Here is a 23,157-nt window from a genome sequence, read left to right as displayed (position 1 = left end):
CTAGTAACCTCTTTCTAGCCTGACAGTTCACCTTTCAGTATGACTCGCTGTAGTCTCCCCTTTAATCAGTTCCTTATCCACCTCAATTTCCAGATTGATCCCCATCTTTTCCAATTTAACCAATATTTCCCCATGTGGTACTGTATCAAATGCCTTACTGAAATCAAGGTAGATTAGATCCACTGCATTTCTTTTATCTAAAAAGTCTGTTACTTTCTCAAAGAAGGAGATCAGGTTGGTTTGACACGATCTACCTTTTGTAAAACCATGTTGTAATTTGTCCCAGTTGCCATTAACCTCAATGTCACATTTCTAAAATATAGTAGAAAAGAAAATTGCCCATACTTCATTCAGTCGTGGAAGCTTAAGAGTCTCCCTCCCTGACAAGCCACAGTGCACATTTTATAAGCATTGTTTGTGTTCAACCAGGACTTTCACAAGACTGTGTTGTGTGCCATAAGCAGAAAAATAGCTTCCTGAGATTCTTCCCCCTTGTGTCATCGGCAATGAGGTATGTTTTCTAGCTTTTCCTCTGCGACCCTGCGGGGAAGCACTGTGGGGGAAAAAACCCAGCGACCGCTGTAATTCCCTGAATCCAGAAGTTAGGACTTCAAACACCTGCCTCCCCCCATTGGCAATACAAATCACAAGAGCGGGCAACACTGCCAGGGCACTTTCCAGAGCTGCCCCAGGACGTGCTGGCGGTTGCCCGGACCCCTTCATGCAGCGCAGCACCAAAGCTGCTGCCCGACCGAGGCTCGCAGCCAACCTCCCTACCCACTGCGCCGGGGGGGACACACTGTGGGGCACAGAGGGCCCGGACATGGTGGGGCAAACACCGCACCTCGGCCACCCACCAACCCCCGCAAGGGTTGCAGGCGACTTCCTTTTAAATCACCTCGGCTCACCCGCTGTCACGTGGCCGCCTAGCTCCTCCAATCAGCGGCCTGGGAGCGCTCGTGGCGTCAATTCAAACAGTTGGAGACGGTTAGTGTCAGCTGCCGGGTGATTTTCTTGGGCCCGTGTGTGGGGCTGCGATGAGCAGCATGGAGAGCCGGATGGTGACACCGGGGCCCTACCGCGCCACCAAGCTGGTGAGGGGCTGCGGGTCAGCACACAGGCGGGGACTCTGCCGGGCGCGGTTCAGAGTTTGCGTGGGGGACTGGAGCCCCTACGGAGCTAGGGGGTGGGGGAAAGCAGCAAAGAGCGATGGAAGCGGGTCCCGAGGCCGGGCTGGCAGAGGCTGACTAGTAGAGGGATGGGAGGGGCCCAGGGCTCTGGCTGGCAGAGGGAAGGAAGGGGACCCGGGGTCTAAATGCGCTCGATTTTTTTGCTTTGGTTTTTTTCCATCTCCACCCCTCCCCTCCTGCAGTGGAATGAAGTTACTAAATACTTTCGAGCAGGAATGCCATTGAAGAAGCACAGGCAACACTTCAGAAAACACGGGAATTGTTTCAGTGCCATGGAAGCTGTGGACTGGCTTCACGAAATGCTACAGAATAACAGCAATTTTGGTCCAGAAGTTACTAGGCAGCAAACGGTTCAATTACTAAGAAAGTTTCTCAAGAATCATGTAATTGAGGATATAAAAGGAAGATGGGGATCAGAAAATCTAGATGACAACAACAACCTATTCAGGTGCTGTACAGGTGTCCACAGCTTGACAGTTTGGGAAAACTAACCAAGAGTTCTCTGTCACCGTGTCATTGGTAACTTTCTGTGGGGAAAATCATTTTCAGTAAAAAGCTCTACTGACTGATCAGAAAGTCTGCTTTTCTGCTAACTATTCATTAATAATGCTGTAAAGCGCAACAGACTTGGCTGCCGTGCAAAGATGGTTAGCGTACAAAATTTGAATTCCAACCCTGTGCTATCTGTCTCCATTCCACACCATTGCCTTTTACAGTATATAGAAGCTATAGTCCGAGCCGAATCTACTCTAAGGACTTAGCAGAAGGAAATTCAACTTTAATTGACCTCTTGTATGTGAAAGTTGAGTGTTCTTGACCGATGAATTTGAGAGAAAGGAATGATAGTTCAAAGCTAATTAGGAATTTTGCCTAACTTAAATTATGTTGTAGATGTGTTCTGTATTTTCTTTTTATCTTAATTAAGCCTCTAAAGAGTCTTATGGAGTCATCGCTGGGCATTAATTTTTTTTGATGAAACTAAGTTTTTATTTTTGCAATATGTTCTAAATGCATTTACATTTTTCTTATTAATTATAGATTCCCTTCAACCTCTCCAGTTAAAACTTTACCAACGAGATCTCTATTGAAAGAGAACACAGAAAATGTTCCAAAAGAGAAAGAAAGTCTCTTTAAATTACCACATTTCTCCAGGAAGACTCCTAAAAAACATGAATTACTTGATACTCTGGTAATAATTTGACTTCTTATCAATCAAATGTTTTCAGGATAAGGAAAACAAAAATAATCACTAGTGGCTGCATCATCTGCTTCTGTAGACTCTTCATCTGAAAAAATAAGCTAGCAACTTCCTCTGGAGTACTCCTCAGTGAAGTGCAACATTAAACCTCTTTGCTATATGTGGCTGCTTAACGCTTGGGGTGCAACCTAAGGATCTTAAGAAACTTGAACCTTAGAAGTTCAAAATACTGTTTGTATGAAAATAATCTTACCTTTACATTTTTATGTGGACTTGCTGAAATGTGACAAATTGAAAACAGTGAAATTTAAGTGTTTGAGGATTTGTACTGTATGCAATAGATTTCAGTTTGTACAGTAGTTCAGTCTATATACAAGCTCTTATTGTCTCCACAACTTTAGATTAACAATATACTGGAATTGACTTATATTTTGTTCTCATTTAGTCATGTAATAACAGAACTAAAAATGCTTCCCCCTCAATGTTTCATATCTATAAATATTATTTTTTGTCAGATTAAGATTCCTTGTAAAGCCTTAAACTTTATACATTTTAGGAACACCTTAGAATATACTTTTTTCGGTAGTTCTGGCTTTCTGAATTTAGACCCAAGTCCTAACCTTACAAGCACTTATACTTGCCTTTCAATATTTACGTCCTTAATCTCCTACTTCATTCTGCATTTCATAATCTTTTATTTTAAATTTGCAAACTTAAGGAGGTATGACTTTTTTTTCCCCCTATGGTGGATAGCAAGTATTAGCTTTTAATGGAAACGAGCTTTATCCTTCTATTTTAAAATAGGGAAAGATTCATTAAATAGTAAAACCTTAAACTTTTTTTAAAAACACCCCAAATGAATTCATTCTTTAATTTGTAATAAAGCCTTCTTGATAAGTCTGGAGGGAGATAGGTATTTGTTTTTAAATTACATTTTATTGGAATTTTGAGTTTGGCTTTTGAGATACTTCAGAGAATCAGCAAAATATATCATGCATGATTGTTTATTTGTAGGAGAATACAGAAAACACAAAAAGTGAAATAATGGATGAGGACAAAGAAAACGTACACATGAGGAAAATAAGTCAAGAGGATATAGAAGAAATTTGGCGAAACATCATTTTGATACAGTAAGTCAATAACAAATTGGAAATGGTTGGTTTGTGTATGTATGTTTTTTCCTCCCAGTATATATGGATTAGGCTATTTTAGCTACAACATACTGTCGGAGTGGAAGGTACATCCATGAATATATGCTGTGTTAATAATCAATGAGGTAAACAAGAATTTGTAAGATTTCCACAGATGGGTGCTTTGTTTGTTTGCTTTGTGATACAAAAAGAGTGGTTCTGCTAAGTAATGCAAGATACCCATGCATTTTTCTAATATATTTAGGAAAACTGCTGATATAAATATTATAGGGAGTGAGAACTGCATATTGAGTGGCTGTTTTTCTCTTGTTCATTTCCTTCATGGTGCTTATTTGGCATGCTTCCTCAAACATTGAATTTATTGCCTGCTTCTTGTTGTTGGCTCTTTCTATCAGGTCGGACATCCCTTTTATCATCTATGACATAAAAACATACCTTTGACAATTGGAAGCATTGATCTTGGACGAAGAACTTAGAGTTTAATAAAATGTTGATATTTTGCTTCTTGAAGAGGTCTGAAAGTAATTAGCTTGTGTTCACATGCTTTCAAGACTTCTGAAAAAACATTTGTTCTCTTCCACCCCACAGCTTGCAAACCATTTTAGGTCTACCATCTTTGGAAGAAGTCTTGCATTCAGGCCAAATAATTCCTCGATATGTCATATACAACATGACTAACACAAGTAAACATGGTGTTGTTGTTCTGCAAAACAAATCAGGTTTGGTTTTATTTTTGACATTTGCTTCAAGGACCAGTATTAAGTTTTTATCAAATGGGGATTACAGTAATTAACTATAGTAATACAGTACTTAAAACAGATTTGCGTAGGTTGATAACTTCTATAGTCTCTTTATATATATATATATATATATATATATATATATATATATATATATATATATATATATATATATATATATATATAAAAAGAGGGGCAAGTGACTATATGTATCCATTTAAAATCATTCTATGTATTCTTTTAAAACTAGTTAAATTCTATATATGAGCTTCCTGTATTTAAAGTTTAATATCAGATGGCTAGTGTATAAAGGATAAAATGGTAGTTGCTGAACACTTTTTTTTTTTTTTTTTTTCAGAAGACCTCCCTCATTGGGTATTGTCAGCTATGAAGTGCCTTGCATACTGTAAGTTGTACAAAATAGCCTTTAAAATTTCAGATATGAGGAAGTTCATCTTGGGGAGCAGAAATTCCAAAGTGTTTGCTTATGTGTAAGAAGTACTGTGCTCTTTTACACTAGATGCAAATTCAACTATATCTAACAACTTCATGTATTCGAAAGCAATAATAGTAGGCTGGATAAAACAATTCTGTACAAAGGTGACTTCTAAAGATAATGAAGTGACGTGGTATACTTTAAAGAAGAAAGAGATCCTATGGACCGATATGTTGCTCCTAATCATTGAGTAGATCTCCTAGTGCCAGTTTGCACTCTATGGATCCATGCATGAATCTCTTTCTACCTTTGCACATGTACTCCATTAAAGATAATGGCTAGGACAAAGTTGCAGCACAGTCCTCTCAAATCTAATATTTTGTACATAAAGAGGAAGCAAAACATAGAGGCACATGTTCCTGTATTGTAGAATCAGTATAGCAAAATTAAGTAAATTCTCTTGAGAAATGAATGGGTGTCACTTCTTTCTATGCAGTACATTGTTTATTTCAGTCTTTTGGCTTCGAACAGGCCTGAAACAGGCTTTTTAAAAATAATGTAAAAATTAGCAAAGTTTATAAACTGAAAAATACTTTACACTTATGCAGTGGGCTAACAGAAATGACATCACTTGGGCTTCTGGGATGTCAAGCTTTCACTTCAAATAACCAAAACACACACACACACACACACATACACACACTTTATAAATGCTGTTAAATGAATATATCTGAGTCTTGACTATGTTGAAAGTCTTATATTCTGCTGAATTCTTCATCAATTGTACAGCATGTCTCAGATGTAACTTTTTGTTTGTTTTTTTGGAGAGACTTCAAAGATCCAGGGAAAACATGAGTTTGACCATATCAAGTTTCCTGCAGATCAGGAAGAAGCAGTTTGGGGCATGTCATGACATTTCTAAATGACATGTCATGTCTCCCAACTCAGTTTTCACCATTTCATATACACTTGATCTACATTGGTGCCTGTGTCATTGTGTGGCTTTATTGCTGCTCCCCCTCCCCCCAACCTCCAGCAATGCTCAAAAAGCTATGGTGGTGCCATTGATTATATATAGAAAATAACTAGGGATGTTAAAGTAACTATGTGCACAGTTAACTGAAGGGTCTGGGCTCATCCATTAACATACACGGTTACACGCAGGCTCCTGATGCGCAGAGGCTCCCAGACAAGTTTTTCCCCCCCGCCCATCCCCTTGTTGCTGTATCTGATACAGAGGAAGCAGAGCTGGCTTAAAAGCCAGCTCCCAGCATGCACTGACTCCTGGGGAGCCATCTGCCTCTCACCTCTATCCTGCTGCCTCTGATACAGAGGCAGCAGCCTGGGTGAGTAATAGTCAGGAGCCGGTATGCACAGAGACCTGGCTTTTACACAACAGCTCGAGTGTAATTGATAAAAATTTCAGCAGTTACATGATTACTTAAACACATTTTAACATCTTTATCTATAACTGTTTGGTAGCAACTGCAGGAAGGGCCCATATGGAGTTACTAGAACTTGATGTTGAGTTTGCAGTAGGTGATTCATAGAAAGTGACATTCCCACCTGTCCTGTGCACAGCCCCTAAAAAGTCATAGTCAGTCTGTGGTGAGGGGGAAAAAAAGTGGGGACAGAGCAAAGGATGCTGCTTTGTTTCATCCTAGCCCATCTTTAAGAGGGTGTATGGTAGAGACCCATCTGCAGGGGAACACTGGTTCAGTTTATTCTCTCCTTGTCCTTATTCATGCCCATAAATTGTTTAATTACATGGTTCATTACCCACTTTTGAAAATGCTGTATTGAATGAAGAGCAAACCTGAAATGAGCAGATGTAATTATCCCCTGGGGGATACTGGTGAATTAAATTTGCTGTTATTTCACCAGTTATGTGAAAGTAAGCTTTCAGTAGTGATATGTGCTTTAAAAAAAAAAAAAAGCCTGCCTGAAGTTAAAACAAAAATACTAAACTTTAGCAGCTGTACTAGTGAATTGAGCCCTAAACTTCTTTATGATAAATCTTAGTTTATTTTGAGATATTCAAAATAGATATACGTTCTTGTAACTTTGTTTTATTGCTTATCTGTATGAAATCTGTTTGCTTTTGCATATTTGTGGGTTGATTGTAGTCACTAACAGAAAAACTAAGATTAATTGTTTCTTTTGACTTTTAGGGATGGGGATGGGTGAGAAGCAGAAAGGGTTGAAATAGTCAAATAAAGGACTTCCTCTAAATTATTAATATTGAAGTATCTATCTTCTATAGTTGATCACAGCTTCTTGATCTGTTACTATATAAGCAATTTTTTCTTTTATTACTGTGTTTTTACAAGTCATGCAAGGCTGAAATACTGGTCCAATGTTTTTACAATAAATAGCTGACATGAAACTCCTTGAGAAATATTAGGCCATACCTTACTTCTGCAACATTAGCAGAAAGTATTTTTAACATGTAATTATGGAGAATAGAACTACCATGATCCTTCTGTCCTTACCTTTTTAGGGCCTAGAAGTAATGACATGAGCCAGCCAACTTATGTTGGTTTTGAACGGGATGTATTCAGAACAGTCGCTGATTATTTTCTCAGTCTACCTGAACCATTGCTTACTTTTGAATACTATGAACTGTTTGTGAATATTCTTGGTATGTATAAAACACATTTTTAAGTGTTAAGTACAAATTTGGGTCTAATGGGTTACATAAATATAATTTGTGAGAGGAACTTGGGACCCCTCCAATTTGTATGGTAGTATGAATTTGTGGGAGGCCACTAGAGCAGTAGTATTTGAGTCAAAATAATACTACATTCCTGTAACAATAAATCTATATAAATTATCTAGTCTGACATTTTCAAAGTATAAAAACCACAGTTTCAATTAGTGTAAACTAATCCTAGTCTTCTTTTTCCTAAAAGCTACATGTGACATTTCATTGTCCTTAGACTTGCATGTATGAGCTGCTTTGTTGCATGTACTTTTAATGCTTAATTTTTAGCCACAACTAACAATGTGAACTATATTAATGTCTTATATTCGTTGACTGTTCGTTTTACTTGGCTACTTCAGTGCATTCTTACCTTGTTTTCTTTCACATTACTTGTATCTTAACTTTTATTTCATTTTCTGATAGTTGTGTGTGGCTACATCACAATTCCAAATAGACCCAGTGGAATACACTGTACCCAAGATCAGGTGTGTGACCCACAGCCTTCAAAAACTCTGCACTTGAACTCTTTCAAGTCAACTGAATGTCTTCTTCTAAGTTTACTTCGAAAAAAGACTGAAAAACAAGAGGAAGAATCTGATTATTCTGGAAATATTTCCCAAAATGAACATACTCTTCAAAAAGGATGTACTAAAAAATTACAGCACTATAACTTGGCATATAAACGAGCCAGTGATGATGACTTTACAAGAAGAACCTGTCAAAATCTGTTAGGTTTAAAGAATGAACAGGTCCAGCCTCTCAAACATAGGGCAAGATGCTATTCTTTGGGAAAAATTGCAGCTACTACTTCAAATGTTTGTAGTGTAATGGGATCAAATTCCCTCTGTCAATCTGACATTGACTTATCAGGCACAAATAAAGAAAACACATTTATACGCTTTGGGTACAAAGCAGAATCACTGTTGGATCTTGGATCAGATAGCACTGGGCAGAAACAACCATATGATTTCAAGAGAGTGTCTGCATCATGTGTTCTGGATCAAGAACTCTGCAGGTCTCATAGTTTACTTGGAAGCAATAACTCCAGAAGTTGTGGTGGCATGAATATACCAGTTGCTGAAATCACAGTAAAACCATATCAAATAGTTCATCTTGGACCAAGGAAATCAAGTACTACCGGTGTGCTTACTACAGTAAAAAATGAGCCTAGGGATTCTAATATCACAGTCAATAAAAGACTCTGCAAAAGTACAGTAGAACTTGCAGAAAATTCTTTTACTCCAGCTTCCTTTATGTTGACTGGCATGCGAAGTAAGACTGCTTTCCAAAGCATGTGGTATTGGCTTACTGTATGTTGACTGTCTCAGCTTTCCTACTTTCTTTGGTCCTGTTGTTGGGTTTTTAAATAAACCAAACCATGAAGTACAAATTTTGCTAACGAATACAGGTTGAACCACTATAGTCCAGCACCCTCAGGACCTGATCAATGCTGAATCAGAGAACTTGCTGAACTATAGGAGATCAATATTGTCTAGCAGCCTTACCAACACTTCCACTGTTTACAAAGCTCTCAAAAGACAGGGGTAAATTAGGGCTAAATAACAGCACAAACTCTGAGAGATGGGACTGGGGACTGTAAACAAATTTTATGAGACTGCGGGAAACTTGGCTGCACACATAAGTGGACATCCAGCTACTAAAATCATGCTGGACCATGCATGTTGCCAGATCAGAGAGTGCTGGACTAGAGAGGTTTAACCTGTAGTCTAATGCCTATGAAGTAACTTAACTAATTATATTAAATACAAACTTTCTTATCTTTCTATCACCATTTGGGGAAGAGAAGATGTCTGAGCAATTTGTATTTTGCTCTTTGTATATACTGAGATGCAAAAATAGCTTCAATTATGTTCTTCTCCTGGTCTTGACTTGCATCAATAATACATATTAGAAAAAAATAAAGTGGGGATGAAGACAACACAAAAATGTTGAAATAACTTTGATCCCTTTCTACGTTAGAACAAACGGTTCTATAAAGTGGCTGCTGTCTTAAAAGAATAATATGAAATTGATTATATCTTTAAATAGCTGTCTTTTATATTATTTTAAAACTCCTTCTGTCTTTATAATTATTAACTTCTAGATCTTCTCCAGCCTCATTTAGAAAGGGTTGCTATTGAAGCACTACAGATATGTTGTTTATTGCTTCCTCCGCCAAATCGTAGAAAGCTTCAACTCTTAATGCGTATGATCTCTCGAATCAGCCAAAGTGTTGATATGCCTCGACTTCATGATGCAGTGGGCACAAGATCTCTGGTAAGACACAAGAGCATTGATAGCTTAATATATTCAATAGCACAAAAATAATGCTTAAATCTGAGAAAAAACAAGAATATTCAATGTTAAAGGAGGAATTTAATTTTTATCTTGCTACATCTAGTATGTAACACAGATATGTCAGCCGTGGAATACTTGTGAAAATCTTTATTGAAGTGAGCTCTCATTTAACTCTATCTGAACATTATCTAAATAGGTTTAAAGATTCAATATCCTTTTTGCTTCACTGATTTCCCATTCCTTCTTCACCTCCCTGTCACTAATTAAATTGATATTGTAAATTAAATTCTTATGGAACCTTAATTGCCTCTGTTTTACCTGATATGAGCACAAAACTTATTTGAAACTCAAAACTATAAGCTTTAATTAATCATAAAAACTAGAATTATATCCTGCTCTCATATGAGAATCACATTGTTTCAAATGGGGGGGAAATGGCAGATTGCTTCTTTGCTCATTAATATATATTGATCGTTCAAGAAAGTGAGGTACTGTGATGCAAATCGGTAGCAGGAAATGCAACACAGCGCTGCAGGGAGAGGGAGAAGAATTCAGATACCATTGCTGTACATACTGACAACCTGTTAAAAACTTCTAGATGATACAGACTTTTTCTCGATGCGTGTTATGCTGTGCAGAAGAAGTGGACCTTGATGAGTTAATTGCCACAAGATTAGTTTCATTTCTAATGGATCACCAGCAGGAGATTTTTCAAGTTCCAACTTACCTACAGGTTGCAGTGCAAGATCACATAGATTCTCTGAAGACAGTTCAGGTGGGTCCTGTGACAAAGTTGAAATCTCTTCGCTAATTGTTTTTTTTTAATTGTAGAGTATTAAGCAGTTACTGTCAGTTTAAAATACAAAACTATATTCCATTCCTTCTTTTTTAAAGTACACATTTTCTTGCAATTAGTTTCACAATTAGAGATAAGCTTTTTACTTTTTCTTTTTTTTCTCTCTCTTTTTTTAGGGGGGAGGGGGAGGGCACAATTTCACTTTTAAAACATGTATTTAATTGTTACCATTCTTTTTCAGTTCCAATATCCAGGGGAAGACATTAGTGCCATTTTGCCATCTTATTCATATTGTACGCGGATATCTCCTCAGGAGTTTGATGAACAAAGAATTTCTAACTCTCAAGCTGCAGTTGCAGAACTGTTGGAGAACATTATCAGGGACAAAAAGTTCTCTCTGAAAGACAAAAAGAAAAAGCTAAAACAGGTAAAGGAAACTGACTATTGTTTCTTCTCTGGGGTGGGCTTCAGTTTAGGGGTTTTCTTAGAGCACTTAGTTGTAGTGTGCAAAATGGTTTAAAAAATTCATAGATGTGTAGAGAATTACTTATCTAATTACTAGATCCTAGCACATCAACATACTATTTCAAAATGGTATTTTCTGTGTGGAGACAGGAAGGAATTCCCAGTGCATCCCGAGCCTTGCTAGTCTCATAGCAAAAAGAACTGGGTAGAACATAAGAACGGTCAGACTATAAAGGTTCATAGTCCAGAATCCTGTCTTCCAACAGTGGCCAATGCCAGATGCCCCAGAGGGAGTGAATAGAAACAGATAATCATCAAATGATCCCACTCCTGTTACCCATTTCCAGCCTCTGACAAACAGAGACTAGGGACACCGTTCCTGCCCATCCTGGCTAATAAGTATTGATGGACCTAACCTCCATGACTTTATCTAGTTCTTTTTTGGACCCTGTTAAAATTCTGGTCTTAACAACATCCTCTAGCAAGGAGTTCCACAGGTTGACTAAGCACTGTGGGAAGAAATACTTTCTTTTGTTTGATTTTAAATCTGCCTCAGGTGTAGGTAATAATTTTGAATGGATATTCACTCTGAGATTTTGGAAAGTGGTCAAGGGCTGCATTTCTATGGAGGGGGTGTGCGGTCTGGGATGAAGGTTGGGTGCAGAAGGGAGCTTGGGATAGGAGAATGGAGTATAGGAGGGGGTGTGGGGTCTGAGAGGGGGCTGTGACCTAGAACAGAGGTTTGGGGTGCACAGTCCAGGGGAAAGGAGTATGAGTGCAGGAAAGAATTTTGGCCTGGAAGAGGGGCTCTAGGAGTGAATGCAGGTTCTGGGAGAGAGTTGTGACCTGGGAAAAGAGGTACAGGGGGTTTGGGTCATGGCCTGAGGTGGTTAGTCAGAAGGGAGAGGGAGAGTGGAGTGCCAGAGGCAGGCTCTGGCTCGGAGGCACTTACCTAGGCGGATCTCAGCCAGCAGCCTGGAACAAACCTGAGGCAGACAGTCTGCTGCAGGCTGCTTGATACTCCATGTGGCTCTGCCCTGCCCGGAAGCTGGCACTGGAATCTTGCACAGGAGGCCATGAGGTTGGAGTGCCAGGCAGGCAGTGGCCCAAGCGCATGGCCTGAGTCAGGAGGCAGTTAGCTTCGGGGACTAGGACCAGGAAGTGAAAGCAGGGCCAAAAGCAGCTGCCACCATCAACCCCTGGCCCAAGACAGGCAACCATGATTAGCATCAGGGCCCCGGTCCAGCAATTAGAAGCGGGGCCAAAGGAGGCTGCTGCTGCCACTTCCTGGCCTTTCTGCAGGGGAGTTGGGGACAGTGGGGATCTCAGGGTGCCCTCTGAGGAGGGGCCGTGGGGGAACTCCAAGCCATGGCTGCTGCTTCCCTTCTGAGTCTGTGAAAGCTGTGGGGGCAATGCAGGGTGACCAGAGGCAAGCGATGGTGGTGGCTTCCCCACTGGAGCAGTGCAGAAAGCCTCTGGTGCCTGGAAGCAGCGCACAGCATGAAAAGTGTCGTTTCTCTTCCCCCCCCCCCCGTGCCTTACGCACTCCCTTCCCTCTGTGCCTTGCTCCTGCCCCTCTTCCTGTCCAGACATCCTGTCCCCTCCCCTGCTTCTGCCTCCTTTCTCCTGGCCAGATACCCTGCCCAACTGGGGCCCAGCCCCCATCTGGTCACAGCATCCTGGCCCTGATCCTGGGACAGGCCCTACGGTCCAGCCCACATCTGGCCGCAGGAAGGGCTGGTGGCAGCCCCCCTCCTGCTGCACCATGGGTAGCGGGGAGGATGCCACGAGCCGGCTGTGGCGATCCTGGCCAGGCCCCTTGTCCAACCACTACTGCCTGGGTACAACAGCCCAGCCCCTGGCAGGTAAGGTAATCGGGCTCCAAGGCCCTCACTCATACTCTATTTCCCTCCTCCAGCACCCTTCCCTTTCTGCTTCAACCCCCAGCCCTGAGCCCCTTATATACCCCTACTATGACTCCAGCACTCCCACTTCCCATTTGCTCCCCCAGCAGCAACAGCAGAATTCCCATTAAAGTCTGAGTACAATGTTTCATTTATACTATTAATCATATCAATAATATTAAGTTGTATATTTTCAGTCATTCAAATAGGCATTGCTGTACGGCTCTTTGTTGCCCACTTGTTCTGAATTTTGATGTAGTTTGGCTCTTGGGTTTGAAAAGGTTGCTGACCCTTGCACTATTTGCACCAGGTTTCTTGTTTCATTTTTGCCACTGGTTCTTAACTAGGGAACACTCTGATATAAAATGGGTAAACAAAAAGCACAAAGATAAACAGTGGGTGTGGTTATAATTTTAAGAACTGATCATTCATAAAGGGAAACCTTCTGATAAGTAACTAGGGCTTTCTAACATACTGAGAGTTCTGGACAAATTACATAATGCTTCAGGTTATCAGATATTTCTAAATTCTACTAATCTGCTGCCTAATAGCCAATCTAAAAGCTCAAAAACTTTGGCAGGACTTAATGCTGGACCATTTTTTTTTCCTCTTCTGGAAAATGTTTGGCAAATATCTCTGATCACTGAATAGTGTACTTGTCACAGAATTTACTAAGCATGTCTTGTGACTCAAACCCAGCTTCACAATAGCAGCTTTTTAAATCTTCAAGTTCCCTCTCCTTATCCCCCAGCCTCCTCAAGAAGAATGATTTTGTAAAACTTGACTGTTTCTTAAACTTGGTCACCAAACTGAAAGGCTAGCTCTCCATTTATTAAATTAATTTAAACTAGCTGTATGAAATAAATTGTAGAGCACTGGTAGTTTTAAACCTTTTTACTGTCCCCCTACTTTCTGTGGAGATAGGAGGGAATTCTTCATGCATCTCTTGCCTTTCAGCTTTGCAAGGTTCATGCTACAACCTCTGCAGAGCAGGGCGTGTAAAGAGTGTTCTAGCTATACATTTGCGTCCAGTGAGAATGGAGGGGGGGAAGCTCTCCCCTTTTATCTCACTACATTTGCTCTAAACTAGCCCTATATGCATTTGTATTTTTGGACAGATTTTGCTTTGGTGTTGTGATACTGAAATTCACACATAGCTCAAGCTGAGGCCTAGGCCTTGCAGAAAGCCAGCCTGATAGGAGTACAGCTCTCATCTGCACAACTACAGCACACTGTAACTGCTAAATAAAAATACTGTGCTGGAATAGTTGGTGAATGTTATTTCTTCATTATACCTGAAGGCAACCAGAAAAGTGCTTATTTCTTCTCAGACATTTTCTGGCACATTGCAGTAGAGATGTAATAATATAACTGTTTGAACAGTTAACCAGTAAGCCTGGGCTTATCGTTTACCATTAATGGTTACATGCAGGCTTCTGGCCCCACTCCCAGGGAGCTGGCTGCCACCTTATGCTGCAGGTTCTGTATCAAAAAGATAGAACTCATGAGCAAGGTTTAGGCATGCCATCCTGGTAGGTATTTATAACACCTTTTGGCTTTATCTACTCTTGTAAGCCTCAGCAGTGCTTTAACACAGGTGTTTGGTCATAGCAGCAACTCTGGGAGAGAGCTCTAAGTAATCCACCTCCAGAAGGGGAACAGCTAATAGTGCCTGTTTACACTGACACTTTCTATTGCTGTACTTGATGCACTCTAAGGGTATGTCTACACTACAAAGTTAATTCGAACTAACAGACGTTAGTTCAAACTGACTTTCATAGGCGCTACACTAGTGCTCCGTTAGTTCGAATTTAATTCGAAATAACGGAGCGCTTAGTTCGAACTAGGTAATCCTCATTCCACGAGGATTAAGCCTAGTTCGACCTAGCTAGTTCGAATTAAGGGGTGTGTAGCCCCTTAATTCGAACTAGTGGGAGGCTAGCCCTCCCCAGGTTTCCCTGCTGGCCACTCTGGCCAACACCAGGGAAACTCTACTGCCCCCCTCCCGGACCCGGACCCCTTAAAGGGGCACAGGCTGGCTATGGTGCCCGTGCCAGGTGCAAGCCTGCCAGCACCCAGCCAGCAGACCCTGCACCTGGCACGGATCGAGCCACCCACCCGATGCCCCCCAGCCCTCCCCCTCTTCCCGGGACCAGGCTGGCGGCTCCCGGGAGCTTGCCTGGGACCGCAAGAGGCGGGCACCCGCCTGGGTTAGTGCGGACATCGTGGACCTCGTCCACGATCTCCGCACTAGGCACAGGAAAGTGGCCGGCTTGGGCAGGAGAGCTGCCAGCCTAGCCACCCAGGAGCAGGTGTGCAAGAGAATCAAGGGGGTCCACTGAGACCCCCGACCCTGAGCCCTGAGCTTACAATGGCCGTCCAGGGTCAGACCAAAGGTCCATCTAGCCCAGTAGCCTGTCTGCCGACAGCGGCCAACCCTAGGGACCCTGGAGGGGATGGACCGAAGACAGTGACCAAGCCATTTGTCTCGTGCCATCCCTCTCCAGCCTTCCACAAACCTTGGGCAGGGACACCACTCCTACCCCCTGGCTAATAGCACTCCATGGACCCAACCTCCATGACTTGATCTCACTTCCCTTTAAACTCTGTTCCAGTTCTAGCCTTCACAGCCTCCTGCAGCAAGGAGTTCCACAGGTTGACTCTTTGCTTTGTGAAGAACAACTTTCTGTTACTAGTTTGAAGCCTGCTACCCATTCCTTTCCTTTGGTGTCCTCTAGTCCTTCTTTATGGGAACTAATGAAGAACTTTTCTGTATGCACCGTCTCCACCCAACTCCTGCTTTTAGAGACCTCTATCCTGTCCCCCCTCCGTCTCCTCTTTTCTAAGCTGAAAAGTCCCAGTCTCTTTAGCCTCTCTTCATATGGGACCTGTTCCCAACCCCTGATCATTTTAGTTGCCCTCCCCTCTCCCAACCTCTCTCTTCCCCTCTCCCACCTCCTTTTCACAGTCTCCCCCAGTTTTGTTCAATAAAGACAGATTCCATTTTGGAAGACACGTTATCTTTATTTTGTACATCAAGAAGAGGGGCTAGGGAAGGGTAAGTGGAAGGAGGTGAGGGAGGAATGGGGCACGAGCCCCCGATGGGGAGGACTGGGCTGGCTCTGCGAGCTTCTGGGGGTGGAAGCTTTCCTGCAGCCCCCCAATTGCCCCCTCTCCCCAGATGGCAGCCTGTGGCAAGTACAGCTGGTCTGATGGCCGAGTGCTGTGATGTACCCAGTGTGGGCACTCCAAGCCAGGACTGCTTTGCAAGCGGGGCACCCCTGAGAACTGTCTGTCCGGGGTGGGAGTCAGGACCCTTTAAGCACAGCCCTCGGCTAGCCTGAAACAGCATCTCCACGCTCTAAGTCCTCCTCTGATGCCCTGCTGGCACTGTTTCCGGCCATCCTTAACCCCACTTCAGGGTCCACTTAATGTGGACGCACTAGTTCGAATTAGCAAAACGCTAATTCGAACTAGTTTTTAGTTCTAGATGCGTTAGTTCGAATTAGCTTAGTTTGAATTAACTAATTCGAACTAAGTTAGTTCAAATTAGCCCTGTAGTGTAGACATACCCTCAGAGAGGAGGTGGATTTTTTTCACACGTTTTGAGCAAGAAAGTTACAGTGCAGTAAAATGACATTGTAGCGAAACCTTTTCTCTTTCCCAGCAGCTATTAAAGGCAGAAAGAGAAGGGAAAGAGGATGCTTAGGACTAAAAAAGTTAAGCCATGCTATATTATGAGAGAGGAAAACATTCGGTGAAGCCCCCTGAAGGGAAGTAATGTCTGACCAAAAACAAAATAGGGAGCATTTTTAAACAATACATTAAATAGAAATGGGATGTTTTATAGTTGAATGTAGTACAAAATAGTTAATTTTCCTGTAGGGCAGGCGCCATGGGTTTGGTAGAGGTATCGTTGCAAAGATTTTTGTGTTTTGTTTTTCATCCTGTCTAGCAAGCTTACTCCCCAGACAATCAAGTTGTGATATTTTTCAAGCCCTCTATATCTCCTTTTAAGTAGTCTGTTGTAATTACCCTTATATTTTTTTTTTTTTTTAGTTTCAGAGGGAATATCCACTGATCTACAAGAACAGATTTCCAACTACAGAAAGTGAAGCAATACTATTTGAAAACAAACCGACAATTAAGCAACCGATGCTTAGCCTGAAAAAAGCAAAGTTTCGTAGCCTAAGATACTAATTCAACTATATTTCTTGAATCTGTTCATTTGACAGGTATATGCATAATCTTGTGAAGGACATTTACTATGAAAATCTGCTATTTAATTTTTGAAGGAAGGGAGATGTGCACGTGCACACTTTATTCTGGGAGGTGCCAAAGTAAATTTGTTTTGGAGATCATCTTTTCACTTATAAAATTTTGAAATTAGATAAATATTTAATGTTTACATGCTACCCAACATATGCAATCAAATATTGAGTTATATGTGTTGAATCTCAGAAGTAAAAAGAAATGTGAAAAGAAACATGAAGTTATTAGTAACCAAAAAAAGTCTGTGTGCAAGTGTCTGGGAAGCTAATATATTTTTCTTACTTTTTTTTTTTGTTAAAATCTGTTTTGGAAATGATGCCTTTAAATTGTATTCTGGTTTTAAATCATCTGTGTGTTCTATATAAATGCTTTGTTTGGCCACTCTATATAGTGTGTATTTGCAACAAAATATTACCGTTTTGGACTGAGGTAACATCTGGGCCTAACAGACATCAATAGAGCTAAGAATTCACCCTATGTTAGGGGTAATCTATTTATCCAACTACAAACTCATGTATATTATACATATTGCACTCATTTGTAAATCATTTGTCAATTTTTTTATATATTTATACATGTTAAAACTATTATACTTGGTTTTATATATATTTCTAATTTTTGATGGAAAGCTCATCTCAAATACTGACCTGAAACACTGCTCAAAAACATACTAGTAGGTAAGAGGGGAAGGATGATATATACCTATAATGGACCAAACTGACACATAGGCATTGTGTATTAGGCTTCAATGTTTAGTTTAAACTGTGCTGGTTTTTACACAACTTTTGGGAAATGCCTGTATTGTTTTTCTCTTAAACATATGGCCCTAATTAAGATAATGAGAATTTTCCTGTTGACTTAATGGCCAGGATTTCATCTCTTATCTTCAGCATGATTTTAAATCTCTGTGCAATAAATTTCAAATCTTGAAAGTAGGGCAAGGGGGGAGGCTTCAGCTATTTGCATATACTGTGCTAAAATGTGTGTGCTATTTTTGTTGTTGCCTGGATTTTTGTAGGTGGGTTTGGAATTTGCCATTTAAATTCAAGAAAACGTGCATATACAGAAAGAGGGAATTCATTCTATGAATCAATTTTATGGGTCACTTATTTGGCCAATATTTAAACATTTTTTTGTATTTTGTTAAATTTATAAGTTAGCTGTAATTGGCCACTGCTTGTTATGCTGGTTATTTAATGTTGTTAAATCACAGTTTATTATCTAAGCCAAAAGCCTTGCCATATTGTTAAACTCTTGTACACTGTACACTCATATTAAGCCATACCAAAACTAAACTTTGAATGTAGAGAACATGTGTTTTGTGTGTGTGGTTTTTAAATTCTTTTTTGTAGTTGAGGAACATTTGATATTGGCTAGCTACCTCTCATGCTTCTTGGGTCCAGGAATGGCAAACAGTGCCAGGACTCCCACACCATGAGACGAGCACTCCTCACCAACAACGTGGGGCATGGTATCAAGTCCAACTAGCTCAGCTTTGAATGCTGCCTCCTGGAGGAGAAACTTCAATTTAGCTTGCCAGCCTTTCATATGGGGCTTTTAAAGTCTCTGAAAAGTTGGCAGCAGAACCTGATGTGAGCCTCAGCCAAACACTTCACTCTAGGGGTGCGTCTAGGCTACATGGCTCTGTCGACGGAGCCCTGTAAAATAGTTTACTCAGCATAGTCAAAGAAGCGGGATTTAAATAATCCCCACTTCATTAAAATAAAAATGGCCACAGCATTGTGCTGACGATCAGCTGATCCAGCACAGTGTGGCAGTCTAGATGTGGCATGGTCGACAAGGGAAGCCTTTTTCGACTGCACCAGTTAAACCTCATTGGGAATCAGTTCGGAGTGGAGAAATCTACATCGGGGGTTGCGATGCATGTATCCAAATCAGTGAATACCATTCTACTCTGGAAAGTTGTGTGTCTGGGAAAAGTGGATACCATAGGGAACCCTATCGTGGCAAAGCCATCCGCTAATGGTGGTTCCCAGCCTACTCCTTGCTCCTGTAGCTCAGGAAGCCATGCACAGGCAGCCTGGACTGCAGTAAGGAGCAGTTCAACTTCAGGCTGAGTAAGTGCAGAATGGTGGTTGAATGTGCATTTGAGTGTTTAAAGGGAAGATGTAGGAGTCTGCTGACTGGGGTTAGAGATCAGCAAATGCAACATTCCTTTTGTGGTGGTAGCCTATTGTGTGTTCCATAATCTTTGTGAGAGCAAGGGGGGGAAGTTATCTGGCAGGGTGGGGGACTGAGGCAGAGTGCCCAGCCAGAGATTTTGAGCAGTCAAACATCAGGGTGAGAGGCCTTGCATTTACTGTTTGCCTGTAAGCCCCCCAACCCACCCCTGCAGTACAAGTAATAAAGAGACTATTGTTAAGAGATAATGTATTTTTATTTAGGAAAGACAACAGGGAAAGAAAAGAAATCCACGGTGAGAACCTAAAAGGGGAGGTGCTCAGAAATGTCAGGACAGTCTTTTGCCTTCCAAAGCTGTTAATGTTGAAACTGAAGTTGCCCTTGAGTTCCTCCCTCCTATGTGTTCTGGGAGCCCTGAGAGTGCAGGCTATGGAACTGAGGGAGGAGGGAAAGTTATTTTGCATGAAGTGGAGGAGATCCTGGGAGAGGACATTCGTCTCCAGGCTAGCTGCCAGGAGCTCCATCCCTGCCATCAGGGAGACACAGATAGTCTCCTGTTGCCTCACTTCCAGTTCCTTGCAGTTTCCTCTCCTGCCTCTCAGCCCACATCTCCTCCAGGAAGTATTCATCTACTCCCTTTGCTTCTTACATATATATATTCTCTTGACCATTTTCACCTGTGGACCTGTGCAAGATGGACAGCTGCTGTAGCAGGCGCAATACGCAGGGAGCTGCCTGCTGTTTCCACTAATGAAAAGTTACAAGGGCACACATTACAGGAATTACATTGTGTTAAACCTAATGCTAATCTGTTAACATACAGCGAAGGTCTGCATAAAGATAATGCAGATGTGTTCTGAGCCTTGGTCTTTTATTCCATTGTAGACCTACCTAGAGCAATAGGATTAAAGGTTCAAAATGGAGACTGGGGGAAAGGGAGCAGTCAGGTGAGAAGACTGGGAGAATCACAGGCACAGATGGGAAGAGAAAATGAAAGGTATGTAAGCATGGGAGGCTGCTAGCCTAGAAGGGGGAAGGCTTTGCTGTAGGCATTTTGGGGGCAGAGTGTTGCTGTCCCCAGTGCCCATCCTACCTGTGGCTCCTGGGGGCCGGGGAGGCAGGAGCCTTGCAGCCTCCTCTCCCTCAGTGCACGAGGGGCTGGGCAAGCTGGAGCCTCACTGTCTCCTCCCTCCCTGGTGTTCTGGGGGCTGGAAAGACTGGAACTGCGCAGCTTCCTCCCTCCCCAGTGTTTCAGGGGCAAGGGAGGCAGGAGCCATGTGGCCTCCTCCCTGCCTGGTTCTCTGGGGGCTGGACAGGTTGGGAGGCACATGTGCACACCCTTCCTATGGTTGGGGAGCACGTTTGGCACCCAACCCCACCTCCATCCCTCCCCATAGTGGGGGGGGCCTTAGGTGAGGGGCTGGGGTTGGAGGCCTGCCTCTCCCAGCCCCTGCTGCACTGACCACCCGTGTATATAAGGCAAAATTATGTATGGTTTTGAAGAAACAGACAAGTAGTTTGAATTGCCTGTGGTAAGAGATGGATGGCCTCGCAAAAGAACTGCCACAAAACCAGATATATCCAAACTAAAATGAAAGCATATTAGGCACCCTACAATCCTCTTTTTCCTGGAGCCTTTTTATGTAATCCTAGAAGATTTACATGGCATTGCTTGGGTTATTACATCCATTTTTGTTGTTTTAATTAAATTAAAATGTACATGCTTCATTTAAATCATTGCCCCGGGGTAGGGCTGGGGATGAAGGATGCAGTATGCAGGCTGCCCTGGGAGAGAGAGGATTACCACAGCCCTCTGTCCAGTGCAGCTTGGGACCAGGTGAGAAGCACCTCTCCATGGCTGCTGCAGCTCCAGTGGGCACAGCCAGAGGGAGGAGTGCATGTCCCCTGGGTAGAGCAGGTCCAACGTCATCTACCCCCTGCACTCCACAGCCAGAGGGAGGAATGCAGCAAACTGCACACTTTCTCCTCGCTCCCTGATAAAGGGAAATAGCCAGCAATGATTCAGTATGAATCAGGGGAGGGAGCTTCAGCCATTCACCCTGCCCTTCCTAAAGGGCACCGGGGGGTTGGAAGGTTCAGGGCTAAGGCAGTACCCAATTCAGGGGATAGGCATGCCTACAGCCAGCCCCTTGTACCTGCCTAGGGGTTTTGTCTTTTCTGTATGGTTTTATGAGAAGCAATCCTATTCAGGCATATCACAATTTCCTGGCATAACCAAACTCTTACCCTGCTTTAAATTATAAAAGGAAGCTGCATACTGAATTTGGTGGTCCTAGCTCTTATCATTTATGAGTTCTTGAACAGACAGACAAACTCTCTCAAATATGTAGTAGATTTCTTGGGGAGATCTCCCAATAACTTTGCACCAGAATTTTCATCCAGGGAAAATATTATTTTGCTGGTATAACTCACAGAGTTTGCCTGAGGACATTTCTATTTCTATCATTTAGTCTGTTTTAAAGCATGAAATAGCTCTTTTCTAAAGCAGTGAGACTGCACCTATGTTCTTTCCTCAAAATTATTTATTTCTTGGAAATTGAGAACTACAATTTCCTTTTACATTCTGCAACTCAGAGACATTCCTGCTTCTTGTCCAGGTGACTGACTGGCATTTCCTGAGTAATAGTTAGTAATTGCTAACAGATACTGATACAAATATTTGTCAACTTAGAAAAATGTAACAGCAAAATAAAGAACTATTTACACTTTTAAAAAGTTAAGTAATGCAATTCAGTCATGTGTCCGATAATCCTTATCGCTTTCCCTTGAGCCATCTGGAATTGTGGTGTTTTTCCTAAAAAGATTAAGGTCTTGATTCTAAGTCCTGCTGTGCTCCCCTTCATATAAGTGGTATTTCTGTGCCCGTAATAACAGAATCTCACACTTAAGTGTGTTATTTTAAAAAACACACCCTGCAGATATGGCTCTGAGTAAGGAAATCTGCACAAGGAACCTTCTCACTGATGTCCCATCTTTATTCCATCAAGGAGATGGGGTTTCCTCCTATGGCGGGCCTGTCAGCAGTACTACAGGATCTCAGAAGCCAAAGCCATATGCAAACAGGCTGTGTTACTCACCCTTGCTTCCCTGTCACCTTGGCTCCAAGCTCTTTCTCAGGCTATGTCTAGACTGCAGGCTTCTTTCAGAACAAGCTTTTCCGGAAGAGATCTTCCAAAAAAAAATTCCTTCGAAGGAGCGTGTCCCCAGTGCGAACGCGCAACGAAAAAGCGATGCGCTTTTTCAACAGATAGTGTCCACGTAGCAATTGTGACCAATAGTGTCCAGCTATTTCGCATGCAAGCTGTGATTACTATGGGTGGAATGACCACCAAGGCATCTGTGCTTTTTCCTCTTTCCTCTTCTTGCAAAAGAACTCCCTCTTCCCCATCCACATGTGCCTTTTTCTGAAAGAGCTCTTTCAGAAAAAGGCTTCTTCCTCATAGAAAGAGGTTTACCAATGTCGGAAAAACCTCTCAGTTCTTTCGATTTTTTTTCAAAAGAATGCAATTGCAGTGTGGACATAATTGAAGTAAAAAAACCGCCATTTTTCCAAAAAAAACCCTGTAGTGTAGACATACCCTCAATCAGGTCTGCTTCCATGAAAGAGAGAGACAAATTTTATTAAGTGAATGTTTGAAAGAGAGTTTGAATCACAAGTTTAACAGTTATGGAGTGAATCCAGAATCCAGGGACAAGTTTGGTTTGCGGGGGAGGGTGAGTACATAATGAGCAAGATCAGTAACATGCTGCCCAAGTCTAGTGCGCTTATTTCATGCCCTTTTGCCATGTTATATCTTGTACCCAGTGGGAGTGTCCCACATATATAGTGGACCAGCATCG

The 23,157-nt window shown here is 41.9% G+C and overlaps 1 protein-coding gene across 2 annotated transcripts; it reads left to right on the top strand.

Moving 5' to 3' along the window:
• The first annotated feature begins 945 nt into the window (after positions 1 to 945).
• On the top strand, positions 946 to 19,395 carry DEPDC1 (DEP domain containing 1). 2 transcript variants are annotated; one of them, XM_025184815.3, is made up of 12 exons: positions 946 to 1,094; positions 1,373 to 1,638; positions 2,229 to 2,379; positions 3,403 to 3,518; positions 4,128 to 4,258; positions 4,638 to 4,685; positions 7,216 to 7,356; positions 7,843 to 8,691; positions 9,524 to 9,696; positions 10,316 to 10,492; positions 10,755 to 10,940; positions 16,942 to 19,395. In XM_025184815.3, the coding sequence occupies exons 1-12, from the start codon at positions 1,038 to 1,040 to the stop codon at positions 17,080 to 17,082; spliced, it is 2,436 nt and encodes an 811-aa protein (XP_025040600.2). In that variant the 5' UTR covers positions 946 to 1,037; the 3' UTR covers positions 17,083 to 19,395. The 2 variants fall into 2 exon arrangements, with proteins under 2 accessions (XP_025040600.2, XP_075792342.1); XM_075936227.2 differs by lacking the exon at positions 7,843 to 8,691 and having other exon boundaries at positions 16,942 to 19,388.
• The last annotated feature ends 3,762 nt before the right edge of the window (positions 19,396 to 23,157 follow it).

Source organism: Pelodiscus sinensis, chromosome 9 (assembly GCF_052426305.1).
Source record: "Pelodiscus sinensis isolate ZL-2025 chromosome 9, ASM5242630v1, whole genome shotgun sequence".
In the NCBI taxonomy this organism is placed as follows: domain Eukaryota; kingdom Metazoa; phylum Chordata; order Testudines; family Trionychidae; genus Pelodiscus; species Pelodiscus sinensis.
This window is presented reverse-complemented; position numbering and strand designations above follow the sequence as displayed.

What these genes read in the sequence shown, in the direction of transcription:
- DEPDC1 (XM_025184815.3), top strand. Translation starts at nt 1,038, where the DNA reads ATGAGCAGCATGGAGAGCCGGATGGTGACACCGGGGCCCTACCGCGCC. An exon ending in ATGAATTACTTGATACTCTG is followed by an intron (nt 2,380 to 3,402) that starts GTAATAATTTGA and finishes GTTTATTTGTAG; the next exon opens with GAGAATACAGAAAACACAAA. An exon ending in TATGTTGACTGGCATGCGAA is followed by an intron (nt 8,692 to 9,523) that starts GTAAGACTGCTT and finishes ATTAACTTCTAG; the next exon opens with ATCTTCTCCAGCCTCATTTA.